At 37.7% G+C, this 15,649-nt stretch overlaps 1 protein-coding gene across 1 annotated transcript in view; it reads right to left on the reverse strand.

Moving 5' to 3' along the window:
* Positions 1–665: 665 nt before the first annotated feature.
* Positions 666–15,649, reverse strand: part of RNF175 (ring finger protein 175) — a 31,811-nt gene continuing 16,827 nt past the window's right edge. Inside the window, 10 exon segments of the mRNA XM_074905946.1 lie at positions 666–858; positions 1,691–1,824; positions 2,447–2,531; positions 2,533–2,596; positions 4,239–4,304; positions 5,264–5,429; positions 12,322–12,356; positions 12,359–12,416; positions 12,418–12,463; positions 14,291–14,325. Of these exon segments, the coding sequence (XP_074762047.1) occupies positions 666–858; positions 1,691–1,824; positions 2,447–2,531; positions 2,533–2,596; positions 4,239–4,304; positions 5,264–5,429; positions 12,322–12,356; positions 12,359–12,416; positions 12,418–12,463; positions 14,291–14,325 (882 nt within the window).

Here is a 15,649-nt window from a genome sequence, read left to right on the forward strand (position 1 = left end):
AAAGCCAGTCCAAAAGTTGTCCATATAATACGTGTGCATTCTCACCTAATCTGTTGTTGAAGAAACTGAAGAGAAAAATGCAACAATAGGTAAATCTTGGTGTTTTTCTTAGCCAGAATCAAAGAAAAAATATTGGGTTAAAATCTTGAAATGCTTTCTTTTCAACTCTTCTGATTAATTTCCTTTTTTATAAGGGTAAGGTTAAAATTAAATATCCTCCCCACATATAGGTTAAAATAGGCTTCAAAAAAGTAGGCCAAATATTGCTTCCACTCAAGCAGGTTTCTACAGATGCAGCAGCAGATCTACAGCTATTATTCCATTTGTTAAAGGAAAAATGTTGCTTACTAACTACTAAGAGAAGAGGGGGGAAAAACCAGCACTTGTTCTGAAAGTGGATTGTATCAATTTTCTTATTTCATTAAAGGACAAAATATACTGCATGGTCTTTCTAAAACTGTGATTTACATTCTTTAATGTGGTCCTCTCATTATAAAAATTATTTCCAAATGTCCTAAAATCAAGAAGGAAAATATATATGCACTTTTCTTTTCCTAGCTTTTTTTGGGTCTTAGATAAGATAAAGTCAAATAGAACTATCCTCTTCCCTAAATATAATTGTTCCTTAGTAATTATTAGTTTTCCATTTATTTAATGTGGCCACCTCATCCTTCCACTGCAGATCGAAACAAGAATTTGTAAGTAATCAGGCTATGGTTTAGAAAACCAAAAGCACACTTATCAGAGAGAGGGTATGGGTTACTTAACATCCTCTTCAAATCAACTTTCTCAGGGCAGTATGGGAAAGTCTGGTTCGTGCCAACAATGCACCAACCACAGATGCAGGATTCATAAAACCTGCTATCAGGTGTATTGCTAAGGAATCTTTCAAATATAAACAAGGCCCTGTGCTTACATCCACAAACCTAGTCAAACCATCAAGAGATAATTTTAATGACTGATTATGGATACTGCCTTGTTTTATAACTGAGCAGTTTCAAATGATTTAAAATATTTGGAATATTTCAAACTATTTTAAAGTTGAATCCAATGTCCTGAACATCCAGACTGGTATTCGTATTTTCTATCTTGCAAGAAGCCAGGATATTTTTAAGACCTGCAGAAGGGGGTGGTTAGTAACATCGTTCCAGCACATATGTGATACCTATCATTTTAGTTTCTGGAATGCAAAACACCGAGTCATTTGGTAGGCCCGAGTCTGAGACACTGGGTCTCCTGTCAGGCTGTAGGGTATGCCATCTTTTGAGAAGAGTTTTACATCTGCCTTAAAGCTACCCAGCAAAGATAGCCCCAGGCACCGCCAGAGGAAATCCTCTGCAGTACAGGGGAGCCTGAATTAGCAGCACTGATCAGTGGGTCAGCAAGCCTGGTCTAACATATTGCCAGGCACACTCACACAGGCACAAAGTGCCTGAAAGGTGGATTTAGGCCTGAAACTGTAGGGTTATGGCCAATCTTGCATCAGTTTGTCTGTCAAAAAGATGTGTGTTCTCAATTTGTGTCACAGAACTGAAATATATTTTATGCTCCTGTTTTTACTTTTGTGCTACGTTGTTTCTGAATGTGGTTTTGGTTCCTCTTTCTTGGTATTTATTGCCATTGTTATAATTTTTTAATACAGCATAAAAGAGGAGAAAATAACAGTTTCATAATTCCATGGAAAGGATACACATGATTACAGAACAGCTGGTAGGTATTTTGAATGATCCCTTCTTCATTTATATCCACAAAAATTTTCTGCCTGCAAACTGTGCAGATGTCATTGGACAAATTAGTTGTTGGTATGACACTGATGTTGTAAAACTGTTAAGATCAAGTTCATAGGAAAAAAGAAGCCAAAGAACAACAAAATATTTGCTTAGAGTCAAGGGTGTATAAACACATTTTAAGTGCCATCAAAGATAAGGATAGCATGAAAATGGCTGCAGTTGTCTTAGTTCACTACTGCCAGGAGGCACAGTTACCAAGAAATAATGAAAATCTTATTGCTGATGCAAGAACTGTCTGCTTGATTTTAAGTAACTGGAATATAAGGAAATTGTGCTGAGATAATCACCTTATTTGGAAATGGAAGATACGGCCAAGAAGAGTCTTTCACAGACTTTGGGAAGTAAGAAGCTTGTCTTGTTATGGCAATTAGGAAAATTATGCAGTCTCTTGTACACAGGGACCCACCTGTTGGAAACCCCAGATCAGACCCTGGCACATGTCACTGGCTACTAATGCATTGAGACTATTTTTGTAATCATAAGATTGGCAATAGAGTTCAACAGTTTGTCCATGGCACAAGAACAGCTCTCCTCAAAGAAAAGTGAGGTTAGTTTAGTGCAAGAGTATCCAGTAGATCTTATTCTCATGAACCCAGGAGCACAAGAGTTTCCAGTCCTAGCAAGTGGTATTTGGGATGATGATCCCTGGCACTTACACCAGTGGTGGAAACCATGTGGTCAGAACACATCTCTGCAAAGTCTCTTCCCATCACTCCATAGTACAGTCTGTAAAAGAGCAGTCACAGCAAAATCCATGGAGTCATCAGGCTTGATTCTGTCATAAAACCACAAGAGTATTTGGGTGAGTCTGTTCTTCACCAAAACACCAGAATAAAATATCAACAAGATTTTTACTCCAGTTAGCTCCTGCCTTCAAACTGCAGGTTTAGTTTCATTTTCTGTTGCAGTAGCAGACACCCTCATACTTGAAGTATCAATGTTCTTGATGGCAAGCAATGTCGAAACTAGGCTATGAACTGCTTTTGGAGCCACAGCTACTTGGCTCTGTTATAGAAAGGCCAAGCTGACACATTTTCTTACAGGGAGGGACTTTGCCTAGAGTCATCTTGTACAGAACAATTAGATATATTTCATTGTTTTGCAGAAGCAACAAGATCAGACAAATTTCAATAAGGTATAAGATGCCAGTCAAAGAACTGTTAAGTTTCTGTAGCTGAAAGAGCCCACTGTCCTGAATACAAATTCCTCAGAATAAAATCTTTGCAAAATTACATCAAGTGGTATTTAGCCCTCTACCCCCCAGAAAACGCAGCTCAATAGAGTCTGCAAAAATGTTAACATCTCTTGTCATCTCTCTGAGATTGACTGTATATGTTGCAGGTCTTGGCAGGCTGAAACCTGGCTACCAAATATACATAAAACTGGAGCTTCTTAACATTAGAAAGGACTTGTTATTGCTGCAACAGGGCACAAAGTAAGAACATTTAAAATAGAGCTAACAAATTTTGTAGTTATATCTTTAAAATAAACTGGTGGGGGAATTTAGCTGGTTAAATAAAATACCTCAACAGAATAAAGCTTAATAGTCTTGGTAACACAAGACTTTTAAGTTTCTGCCAAGAATTTTCCATCAGAGCTATGTACTTCTGGGTTAATCAACTATACAATGTATGGGCAATAAATCTGATACTTAAAGGAACAGCTGATTTATTTATGTGCAGTATCTCCAATACCTCCAAGAAGTGTTGGACTTAAAGCAGAATCATTATGCCATCGGTCTACATGCTTTTGAGGAATCCCTGGAATTTCTGGTCAGACAGTGCCTCAGAGTCCAGTACAGTAGCCCTGACTGGGCTGCTAGTCAGAGAGAAATCCTGGATAAACATAAATAAAATTCAAATCCTACCTAGGCAAAAATTCAAGCTGTATTAAGTGGTTAGGTAGAGAATCATCTGGACATACATTATCGTCTTTGGCAACAGCCAAAATAAAAAGAGGAGAATCCCCTAGCAACATTATAGCCTGGTAGAGCAGGAAATCATAGTTATCAGAAAGAATTATAATGTGGTTTTGATATGAATGTGCTTATCTATTTTTATTCTTTATGTCAAACTTTTTTATGTCTTATCTCCTTCAGGTACATAAATGAAGGACTGAGAATTAACTCAGCAGTTAAATTAGGGGATTAAATGAGTGAACAGGGTGGGAAGTTTAAGGTTTTTCCCCACCTCTCTTCACACTACAAACACATGTTATAAAATGACTAAATAGCAAACTTCAGATCAACTATGCAAAAATAAAAATAAAGCAGTAAGAGAATGTACAGCTACACAACATGAAAGAGGTTTCATATGTTGAGGTGGGTGGTAAAAAGACCAGCCTGGAGCAATTTCACTGCAAACAAAGTAAAATCTATCAAACAGGAAATCAGAACAGTTGCCAGTCCCAATTTTACCTGGAGATACCTACCTAAAGAATGAACTAAATCCATTATGGTTAGATAACCCGCAATTCCAATCGCATAACTCAGTTTACAGATCAGGAGGAACCATCCTATGGATAAGAGAAAAGAAAGACTGCTCAAGACTTTGCATATTTTGCAGAGTGGTACAAAATGCCACATATGTAGTTTCTACTGAAGTATTCATATAAATTCAGTAGAAGTTTTACATTTCTATATTTCTCCCTTACCTAAAGATGAGTAAGAATGTATAATACAGGAAAAAGTAAAGGAGAAAAAAAAAAAAAAAGGAAAAAAAAAAGAAAAAGAAAAAGAAAAAAAACCACCACCACCAAAACCTTTTTGTTTTGTTTCAGTCTTCACAAGAAACGGTAATTGTGAACAGACTGCTAACATAATTAAAACTAACAGTTGAGAATTGTGAAGGAGGGAGACATAGGCCAGAACAGGGCAAGAACAGGTAAAAACTAACTGAAATATGTTATATATAGTCAAGTTAGTATACCATAATGAAATTTATCTAAAATACTTAGTTGTTGGCAGAAACAATCTCTGAACCATTAATAATTGTCTTTGCAAATCCAGCGTGGAAAGGCAGAGTTTCAGAAGATGGAGAAGGAAGAATACAGACCTCTTTTTAGGTAGGCAGAGGGTGCTCTAAGAAATAAATTCAGACTATTTGGTACATATACTAAATTGGGCCCTTCAGGGTCAATAACACCTGGGATGACTGCTGATGATAAGAGTCTGCAGAATGAAAACCCAAGATGGAACTGATGGAATTAATTTAATTTTAACTCTTGTTTAATTCTTTTTCATTTGCATGTCATGTTTGATCAACATTGATTTAGAGGATTTTATTCTAGTTGAAAATATTCAACTTCAATGAATCTAGTAATTCATTAGTTGAAAGATTCCCTCAAATTCAACTGCTAATGGCCCTTGTAATCTGGGAAGATTTGTTCCAGGGAAATTCTTATTTATTCTTCTCCTTCTACAGGTTTCCTTTAAGAAACAGTATCAAAAAAACCCCAACCAAGGCAAAACCAACAAAAAAGGACATATTGTGATGTTCTTCCTGAGAGAGGCTTGCAGATTGCTCTGAAAGTGATGTAACTGGTAATAACTGAGAGTATTCCCCACATGGACAGGGATCTCTACCAGTAAAGTCTGGTGGTGAAATAAAGAACAACCCACATCTGCAGCAGTGTGACTAACTGTTGCCAAAATTGAGGCATTCATTTCAAAGTAATGACTTCCTGTGGTTCTATTTTGCATGGTTAGGTTTGATTAAGAGATTGCCAAACTGTAAAACTCATACCAAAAAACGTGACTTATACAGCATCTGACACGAGAGCCTTTGACCCTAGAATAATGATGTTAGTCTGCCTTTCACCCTGTAAATAATTAGTGATCCCAGTGTAGTAAAGGGTTATAACACTGAGATAAAACTCATCAGACCTCCACATCCTATCCTCAAAAATCTAAACTGTCTATTGATAGAATTAATGCTACTGAAAAAAAAAAAAAAAAAGGTTAAAGTTTGTTTTCTAACTTAAATTATATATGGTGACCAAAGGGCTAAAGCTTTGGGAGCAGGTTTTCTGAAATGAGTGGAGGCAGTTTGGACTTTAAGCTGCGCTCACAGACTTTCAGAAAGGTATATTTAGCTGCATTAATTTGGGATGCTGCTCAGTTACATAACCACACTGCTGAAGGTTTTTCTTAAAAACTCTACAGCACAACAAAATGCCGTGACTTAAACTTTTAAACTTCTTCCTAAATGAAATTATATCAAACTTAATATGTATATTTGCTTGAATGACTCACAATGATGAAATATACTATTTCTTTCCCAATAAACAAATATTTGAAACCCACTGAAGAGTCAAAAGCCCTGTAATGTCAGTTCTCTCCGTGATCACATTAATAAACCATGGATTTGGAACTGTGGAAGCCTGATGATGACAAAGGTAAAGCAAGACTGACTTTAATATGTGTTTGTAGAGTTAGCTCCTGCATCTTTACAGAAAGATTACTAAAAATAAATAAAAAAAAAATCTGAGGGGAGATTGGTTTCAAATTTATGTTTGGTTTGGGGAGGGTAGATATTTTAAAAGCAGACAAAAAGCACAATCCATCTAGAGTAAAAAGTTATTTCTATGGAAGTTGAATCTTCCAATATTATTAGGTCACATCACTGTTATGCGTTTCTCCATCCTGCAGCCCTGCCTTTATGGGACCACAGTCTGCTGCTTGTGACCATAAAAGTGACAGAGCTCCTTCCATGCCACTCAGACCTTCTGGCATGTCACTGGTCAGTGGTGCCTACACATCCCCGATTGCAGAGCCTGCGGTCTCCCGGCCTTCACTGGGGGCCACCGAAAGCTCCCTGTTGCCTGCCTGCCTTGTTACTGTCCAGTGTGATCCCTCTCCAATGTGCTTACATACTGTGGGTTGCTTTTTTCCTGTAAACTGAAAGTAAAGTCTGAATTTCAGTGGTAAAGCCAAAACTGAATGGGCACACATCTTCATCTTATGTCTTTCTAATACATATCTATAACAGAACTTTGTTACTATGTTAGTTGCAAAATGAAATTCTAATTAATTAAAAAATGTTCTCACCATCTTCTCTTGGGCAATACCATTATTAAATCTATTGGTATATATTGTTTGCAGTAATTGTTTCAAATTTCCTTATTGATTTTTATGTCTTCCAGATCGTTAATTTTAATACTATTAGCCTCTACATGAAATGCATGAGTATTTTGTCATGTAAATGAGGACAAAGATAGGAATCAAGTCATACAGATGAAAACCCCAGCATTGATTTATTATTAATGCTGGAAGGTCACCATCTGGACAATTCCATAAAATAATACATCTGCATTGCTGCTAAATGGGAACTTTAACATCTGGATCACATTATTCAAAATTTTCCTCATCCACCCATCATAGCAAGAGGAATTTCCTGACAAATCAGATTGGTGCCCAAAGGTAAAATGTTTTTCTCATTACCGTACTTTAAATGAGCTCAAAAAGACCTAGAAGTGAAGTCAGCATCAGCGTCATAGACAACTTTCCCATTTTCTAATTATGCAGATTAAATAGGTCATACAAGCACCAACTGAAAAGTTCCCATCTGTCTTCTGCTTCCCTCACAATGCTCCCCCAACTCTGAGTGAGTAAGAATGCCCATCACCAGTAAATTCAACAGAGGAGCATTATTCCACTATCCTTTCCATCTTACAGCATATGGTGAAAACTGCATACATAAAGAAAATAACTGTGTAATAATTAGATTTATTGTAAGAGACTGACCTTACCAGAACTTGTTAACTTGGCAATGCAAGCTAACTGGCTCTCTAAAATTCTAATTTCTTTTGATGTAGACATATTCAAATACTCAAAAACATATGCATGGAAGCAATAATAAGTCAGCTGTTTGGGTTTTTTTAAGGTTTAAATTAATATGCTTATACTTGATAGTACAATGGAAATTGGCAGGGATTTCTGTATTAAGTAAATCAACGAACCTTATTTTCAAGATTGGCCTCGTTACTTAGGTACAGAAATCAATGCCGTCATAACTATGCTACTCCCTTTTTCAACTATTACATTCCGAAGTAAGTTCTCATTACATGACTGCCACATGATACAAGATATATAATCAGTAAAATGGGCAACCACCTATGGGACCAGAAGTAAGGTTTTTGTACTTGAGATTGTTCTGAGACCACAACAAATCTGCCTTTCTATCTCAGATATTTTAGGATTTCTATTATGCCAGGGGAGAACAACTTTGTCTGCATAGATCACATTTATTTAATTTTCATCAATGGACAGCTTCCAACAACAAGTAAATTGCATTATAAGAATCAGTTGAGTAGCTGATAGTCAGAATTTCCTTGAGGAAAATACACAGTCAGAACACTAATGTGCTTTTTCCTTCCTTCTCTGTTTGATATGCCAGACTCCTGCCTTTATGTTGAGAAAAATTGATAGGAGAGAGTAGGATAGGAATGGCTTTTCAAGGATGGTAATTCTCTGACTACCATTCTTCATTGCCACTCCACATCACAGATCACATGATACAGTTGCAAGCACATAATTGCTTGCACCTCACTGAATTAGAAGAGGGCAAAATTTGCGAGAAAGAGGGAGAAATGAGTATTAACACAGAGGCAAACCTCTTGAAAATTATGTTTTTACAATGTGAATTAGCAGAACACAGGCTCCATATTTATTTTTTAAAATCTCAAATAACAAAATTCTCAAAAGCAACTGAGAAATGATCATTTTCTCTAGTCTGCTTCCTCATCATATAGAAGGTAACCCCAAATAGCCAGCTAAAACAGAAAAAACACAACTGTCAGAGTGGTCTATATTTTATTTCAGGCTAAGACTTACTAGAAAACCATCTTCCTTATTTTCCCCTCCCTTCTCCATGCTAGGATCACACCCATGTTACTTTATATGGAGCCATCTGGTAAAGGGCAACCTCTTCCCTCTTGCCAAAACTATCCACAGCTGAGCCTTGGTTGCTTTGCTGCAACTTTTTTGCTCTTGCCCCTTTGAAGTACGAGCCTTCCCCAGCATGCTTTTTTTTTTTTTTTTTAGGAGACATTTTACATTCTCGATAAGCCTGAATAAGGTTCTTTTGGAAGGTACAGGCTGTTGCTGTTTCTCTTGCATCAAGTAAGTAGTTGCTGTGTTTTATTTTTTGTTCTGTTGGAGCAAGCTAATGAATGCCCTTTCCATTTAGGGCTGGTTTTATGCTCCTTTTGACCTTCATTTCCTTTTTCTTTCGAAAAGAAACCGAACTTTTCTTTTTTACATATTTGCAAAGCACTTTGAAGGGGGTGGTGGGAGTCAATCACTGCAACCCTTTGCTTTAGTTCTACTGATACAATTGTGCCATTTTCTCTGAGCTCTTACTATGTCTGAGAATAGCATGAGTATTCAGAGCAGGGATGTACACATGCAAACACCCACCATGACCTCAACAAATCAGACAGAAAGATTTGCCAGCTGATGCTGCCTTCCAAGCCATGATATGCAATGGAGGGCTGGCTACTTGTTTTGCTGAAAATAGAAAAGAAAGCCATTTTAGATGAGAGAAAAGGAGCCATAGGTCTACCCCTCCCATTGAAAAAAATGTATTCTACTTCTACATCTGACTTTGCTTCTCTTTTGCTCCAAAAACCGAAAGCATATTGTTACAAGTAGGGGAAAGTGTTTGGTTTCTTCTATTCAGTATTAAACACTGTTGTGCATAACCTATACACGAACTTCACAGGCATAAACCAAGCAGTCAAAAACTGGATGGCAAGTAAGAGAAATGGGTAAGCAAGCAAAAGTAGAGGGCTCTTTTCTCTTTAGTGAGCACATGGTTGATTTTCAAATTTTGACTTATTTAAATGTTTCCTACCAAATCAAACAAAATTGATATGCACATGAATGCAAGCATAATAACTGCCACCTGGAAGAACTGTAATGCAGAGTCTAGACCTGCCTGTACTTAAGGGAGCAGTAGTGGGGCTTTTTGTTGTTTATTTTTGTGTCAAATGGACAATTTCCTGTATGCATTAACTGAGTTGTTTAAATCCTAAATGCAACCATCTTTACGGTTTCTGCTCCCAAGTCAGAAAGTTTTCTTATCTGATGCAACAACGTATACTAGTTATTTTTAATTTGTGTTGTGTAAGGATCTCATTAGTTATTCAGCTTTGTATCTTAACGTTTGTCCTATTTGTTAGCCTTCAAAGTAGAGTGGATGAGATTTTGGCGGTTACAATGCAGGTAGGAATTTGTAACTTTTAACATTGCTGCGTGACATGCTTTTAAAGAAAGCCAGCTAATGCAATGACATCAGCAGCGTGTTCGAAAGCTACACAGAAGTATCTGGGTATGAAACATGACGGCAGTTATAACTTAATCCCCAAACTTGTAAATTGTTTTGGTGACAAACACTCTTCGATTACCTAATGTGGAATACATGCAATAAGCCATCTACTGGCAGAGACCCACTCTAAGTAATGTTCACTATTATAGAGTAACTTCATACATAGTAGGTGTGAGAATATATTACTCTCCCCACTAAACAGAGCATGAAGCGGAACTGCCAAAACTCAGTGCAAAGTGAATGATGCTACTATTTTTACTGAAAAAAGTTCTGCTTCAGTTCCTCTTTTACTGGGGAAGGCCTTCCTGCTCCCACACAGCTATGCACTGAAAATTGAGGACCCAACATGCTTCTGGTGCAGATGTTTTGTTTATTTTAAAATGCACTGCAAAACCACAAAAACAATCACAAAATCTTATCAAAGTGTTGTGATGGTTGTAGTTGTACTGGAGCCTCCCTAAATGAGACTAAATGCATTTAAAAGTGTATTTTTTTTTTCATATTGGCTATGTCACTTTGTAGGTGTGACTGGCTTCTGTAAACTAATGCTGAAATTAGTTGGGAATGAAGCTTCAGTGGCTGAAGACTAAGTTATACAAGTAATAGAACTATAACATGTAGGCTACTGTCAGTTTTGACAGAGGTTAAATCTATTTAGTACACATTAACTTTCAGTACTGCTGAGGAGGATAATGCCAAAGCAACATAGACTATATGCTTTTTAGACTCCCACAGGCCTTCCCAGGCAGACAGGGACTTTCCCAGCTGCTCATCATTGTATGCATACGTAGAGCTCAAGTGTGTTTCAGCACTGATTAAATACTAGTCTCATGCAAAATATTTTCGATGGAAAACAAAGACATGCACAGTCTGAGTGACTTCAGTCACTTCAGTGTTGTGTTCTTCATTCTAAATGTCTGTTGAAATCAGTAAGGCAAAAATTAGTGGGAAAGAAATATTTGAAAACCTCTAAACTGAGATGCTAACATGAACCTAAAATAATTGAATTATACAGCAGAACTGGTCTAGAAGAGAAGTTAAAAAGAGCATAATGATAAAGTAGTATTGTATATGATTATGCTGTAAGTGCTCGGGGTTAGGAGTGTGTGTTTGTAAAGGTAGAGAGTTAGTGACGTGAAGCTCAAATCCTTATGGAGCTACCTGTGACTTCATTAGACACTTCACCTGTATGTATGTTGTCATGATGAACATTTCATCACTGCTCCTAACTCTAAAGTATAGGTGAAGAGCCTTATTTCACAATCTCTGTATTGCAATTTTATGCTACTGTGAAACTCCACTAACAGTAAACAGGCTGGGTTTATATTCTATACTAAAAGAGTTTCTGTAAATTGTATCAAGGTTTCATTCTTCAGTGTTTAATAGACCTGTCAAATGAGAGGGTAGGATGCTTCAGAGTCAGAGGAGCAATTATCAAGAGATAAAGTATTGATCAGTTATTGATGTCACTGCTACTAAGAAGTTCAATTATCAAAAACTGGATTTCAATCTACAGGTGGTTTAAGGCACCCCTCAACAGATGAAGATTGAAAAGCTAAGCAGCTGCTTGTGTGCTTAAAATTCTGCCTGTCTGAAACACCCATGTAATCCCCATTATCTGTTTAACATTTACTTAAAACTCCTTTTAAAGGACTGGCCCTTTCTGAGATGCCTAGCTTTTTTAGAACTATTGAATAGGGAGGTCAGGGATGGAAATCATGTCACTCTAGTTTTCTCAGGTTTGCAGAGAAATCCGTGGTAGGGGAAAGGAAGTAAGCTGCAGCACCATAAGCCCCAGTTTTAGCACCTTAACCACAAGACAAGCTTTCTCTCTAATTAGGCATGTGCATGAGTAACTTGATGAATAGGGCCCTTGGATTCTCTCAGTAAAACACTCTGTAGCATTACTTCAGCTAGATAAGGATAGTGACTTTGTTCTCCTAGTTGTATGAAAACCAAAGCCTTTTCCTTAAAAGCTTTGACCTGCTAAAGACTGACCACAGCATCAGCATGCATAAACAGAAAATAAAATTATTTTCTCTGCCTACATAAAAGCTATTCTCCACCTGACCAAAACCCATGGCTTTCTGCTTTCCATGAGGCTCAGTTGTCTTGCTAGATGTAAACCCTTAGGAGTATGTCATGATACCCAACTGTTACCTGAGAAAGCTCCAAAACTGCTGTCTTTCTGACAAGTTATTCACATTGTATGATCAACAGTGGCTTTCCTTCCACTTAAAAGCACAATCTGGGCAACAACCAAAATTGCAATGAGAACAAGAACCATATCCCAATGCATCTGATTCACAGCCATGGTGCTTCACGTGCAGCTACTGATGTTGCAACCTGAAAAGAAATTATGATATTAAAAAAAAAAATCCAGATTGATTTTGTTATACCTAAAGGTGACAGTAAGCCTCTGTATGAGAGATACTTTATGAGGAAATAGGTTAGTGTTGTTATGCTTGAAAATATAAGACAACAAACTAGATGAGAATATTTGGTCTTTGTAACTGGAACAATTATCCTGAAAAAGGAAATGTAGAGTAAAGTAATGGGCAGTGTTGTTTGGGTTATTTTGGTTGTTTTTTTTTTTTTTTTCTTTTTCTAGTAACTCAGTCCTGAACATAAATATAGACACAAATATATAGTACCACGAATTTTAAGCAGACATTTCATAATCACAGATCTGAGTCCCACATAATCTTTTAGCTTAAGGTAAATGCAAACCCAGAAGAAGGCTTAAATTCCTGTTTCAGCTTCCTTCCCTGTAAAGTGAGAAGTGTAACTGGTATTTATCTTCCTTCCAGAGTTAATGAAAGTTTCTTTGGGCCCCTAAGAAAGGAGGAGATTGTCTTGGAGCTATACATTAGCCTCCTTCATAACTAAAGCTGAGTAAGTTTCTCTTTTAGAATGGTGTCTCATGTCCTTATAGTAAGAATCTTGATCTTCATCTGATCTTGAATCATATTAATCTGGATGTTAGTTTTCCACTGAACTGGAGCTTTTTGGGCCTACATTTCAGTACTCAACAGCACCTCCTGGCTTCTAGATCTGTGTATGCACTGAGTGCACCCCAGCTGTACCCTGAAATTAAGTTAGAGACAGACATCCACTGTCTCACTTCCCCTTCCATGGTCTGGTCTCTGTGGGAAGAAGCACCATGGGTATGGGCTGGAAGGGAGCTGCAGCATGTTCTGGTTGATGCTGCCCTGGATGATTCGTGGCTCAAGACCTTGTGTCACAGTGGCTGATGGGCAGCAGCTACTCTGTTCAGACACAGTTGCTGTTAAACCAGTTGGCATCCAGATTTGAGCAAGGAACTACACAAAAGCATGAAGCTGTTCTTTGCTTCTATTACTTGCTATTCCATGTTGGACAAACTTTGAATCCAATTAAAACTTGTGACTTTGCAGAAATCTCGATGGAGGTTTAAAGCCTGTGGTTCTTTCCCATCCCTTCAGAAGGCAAAAGAATAACAGTAGCCACGCTTTTTTCCATTTAAAAGAAACTGCTATGTGATGGATGCTGCGTTCACATGCCACAGCACCAGAGCAGGTACTGATACCAGTGTTAGACGTCTTTCCTCCCAGCTTTATGCAAGTACCACAGAGTACTGCTTCTTTTTTGCTGACAGTGTGCTTAAGTATCTCAAAGCAGCCCATTGGTGTAATGCACTTGGTGTCCTTCAGGCTGCAGTCAGGGATGGCCCCTTATGGGAGGCTCACTGGTGCTGGGTATGCTGGAGGGGCAAGCCTATAGATGGAGATAGCGTAATTAATGTGCATCCTAAGTAAAGGGGAGGCAGTAACAGGGAGATAACAAGCTTTTCCTCTCCACCCCCCTCAAGCCGTCATTAAAAAGATGGCTAAAGCACCATTTCTTTATATTAGACTTGCAAGAACAGGAAGCATTATATTTATTGTACCTAAAGGAAAACATTGTACTACAACAGCAGTCTCTGTAATGATCGCTGTAAAGCTGTTCCATATATTGTTTTGCTGAGAAACAGATTAAACTGACAGAATAAAACGTTCCAGTAAAACTTCTCAAGAAAAGAAAATTCTTTACTAACTACACTTCTGTGAACAAAATGTTAAAGGTTTCTGGTATTGCTATAAATGTACAATTAATTTAACAAAACATTTGCAAGCAATATGTAAATTAACTTACTTCCATTGTTCCTCTGTTGATAATAAATCATTTTCCTGAAACACATTCAAAACAAGTATTGTAACTTCATGGTGAACAACAGCCAGATGGGTTTTCTTCTCTTAAATCTCACCACCCTTTCCATCCTGTGAGTTACTGGACATGTTGGCAAGTTCCCTGTGCCCCCCTTGCCTGGAAGCTGCTTAGAAACCTGCAGCTGTGCCAAGGATGGCAGTCATGCAATTTCAATGGCTGCGATGTACGATGGATGGGTGCCACTAATGAATTCCCTTAGGGTGATTGACCAACAGGGATGAGGGCATACTTGAGAGAACTACAGTTACAGCAAAACTTTAGCCAAAATAGACCTTGGCGGATATCTGGACCAACCTCCAGCGCAAAACAGAGTGAAGGACATCAGGTTGCTCAGGGCTGACTCCAACTGAATAATTAGTCTCCATGGATGGATATTTCACTGCCCCTCTGGGCCTCCTATGGCAGTGAATTCTTTTTCTTCTTCAATACATGGGGACAAAATCACTGCAACAAACTTAGCAAGCTGAAGTTTAAATAAAATATCTCCTAGACTTAATCAAAAAGGTTTAGGTCTGATCTTTCAGCTGCTCTGATTAAGCAGCTGTACAGGTACACCATAAAGCCTGTGGAATAGATCACGCACACAAAAGGTTGAAAAGGGGAATTCAAGAGTATTCAATGAAGTCTAAAGATAGTACTTCTAGTTCCAAACTGGGTTCTATCAGAAAAGGTCATTATCAAAGGTGGTTTAGTTTTTGTTTTTCCTTCAATATATTCCAATTCTATAAATAAGTCTTTAAATTTTCTATAGAAATTCCAGAATTCAAGGAGATAAATTTTTCCTGGTCTTTATGAGTGTTTGCTGTTGTGCAGTTGGAATGACCATTTTTGGTGGTGGTGGTAGTTGTTGCTAATATAACTTGAAGTGTCAGGGTGCCACTTTATGTTGGCTTTTGTCATGTACATTTTAGCCCTATGGGTGATGTGTCCCTGAATTTTGCTCTGAGTGCTGAGGGATACATTACAGTTTTACCATCTGCTTTAAGTAACTGTCTGGTACTTTGTACTTGTCTAAGGGAGGAACAGGGCATGCAAGTAACCATTCACTTGTGGAAAGATCTACATTTTTAGAATAAGTTACAGCTGCACCTAGTAAACACTTCAAACCCATCTAGATGCCAAGCTGCCACTCTGCTTCTTCCTCAGCACCTTTTGCTGTTTCTATCAAAAAAAAGTATGAGGCAATTGGCTCCTGATCTCTCATTTTTGGAGGTCATGAAGGTTGAATTGAGGAAATAAGGAAAAAAAAAAAAAGTTTTCACTGCTGCAGAGTCAAGTAAAGGC

This window comes from Athene noctua, chromosome 4 (assembly GCF_965140245.1).
Source record: "Athene noctua chromosome 4, bAthNoc1.hap1.1, whole genome shotgun sequence".
Taxonomy (NCBI): Eukaryota; Metazoa; Chordata; class Aves; order Strigiformes; family Strigidae; genus Athene; species Athene noctua.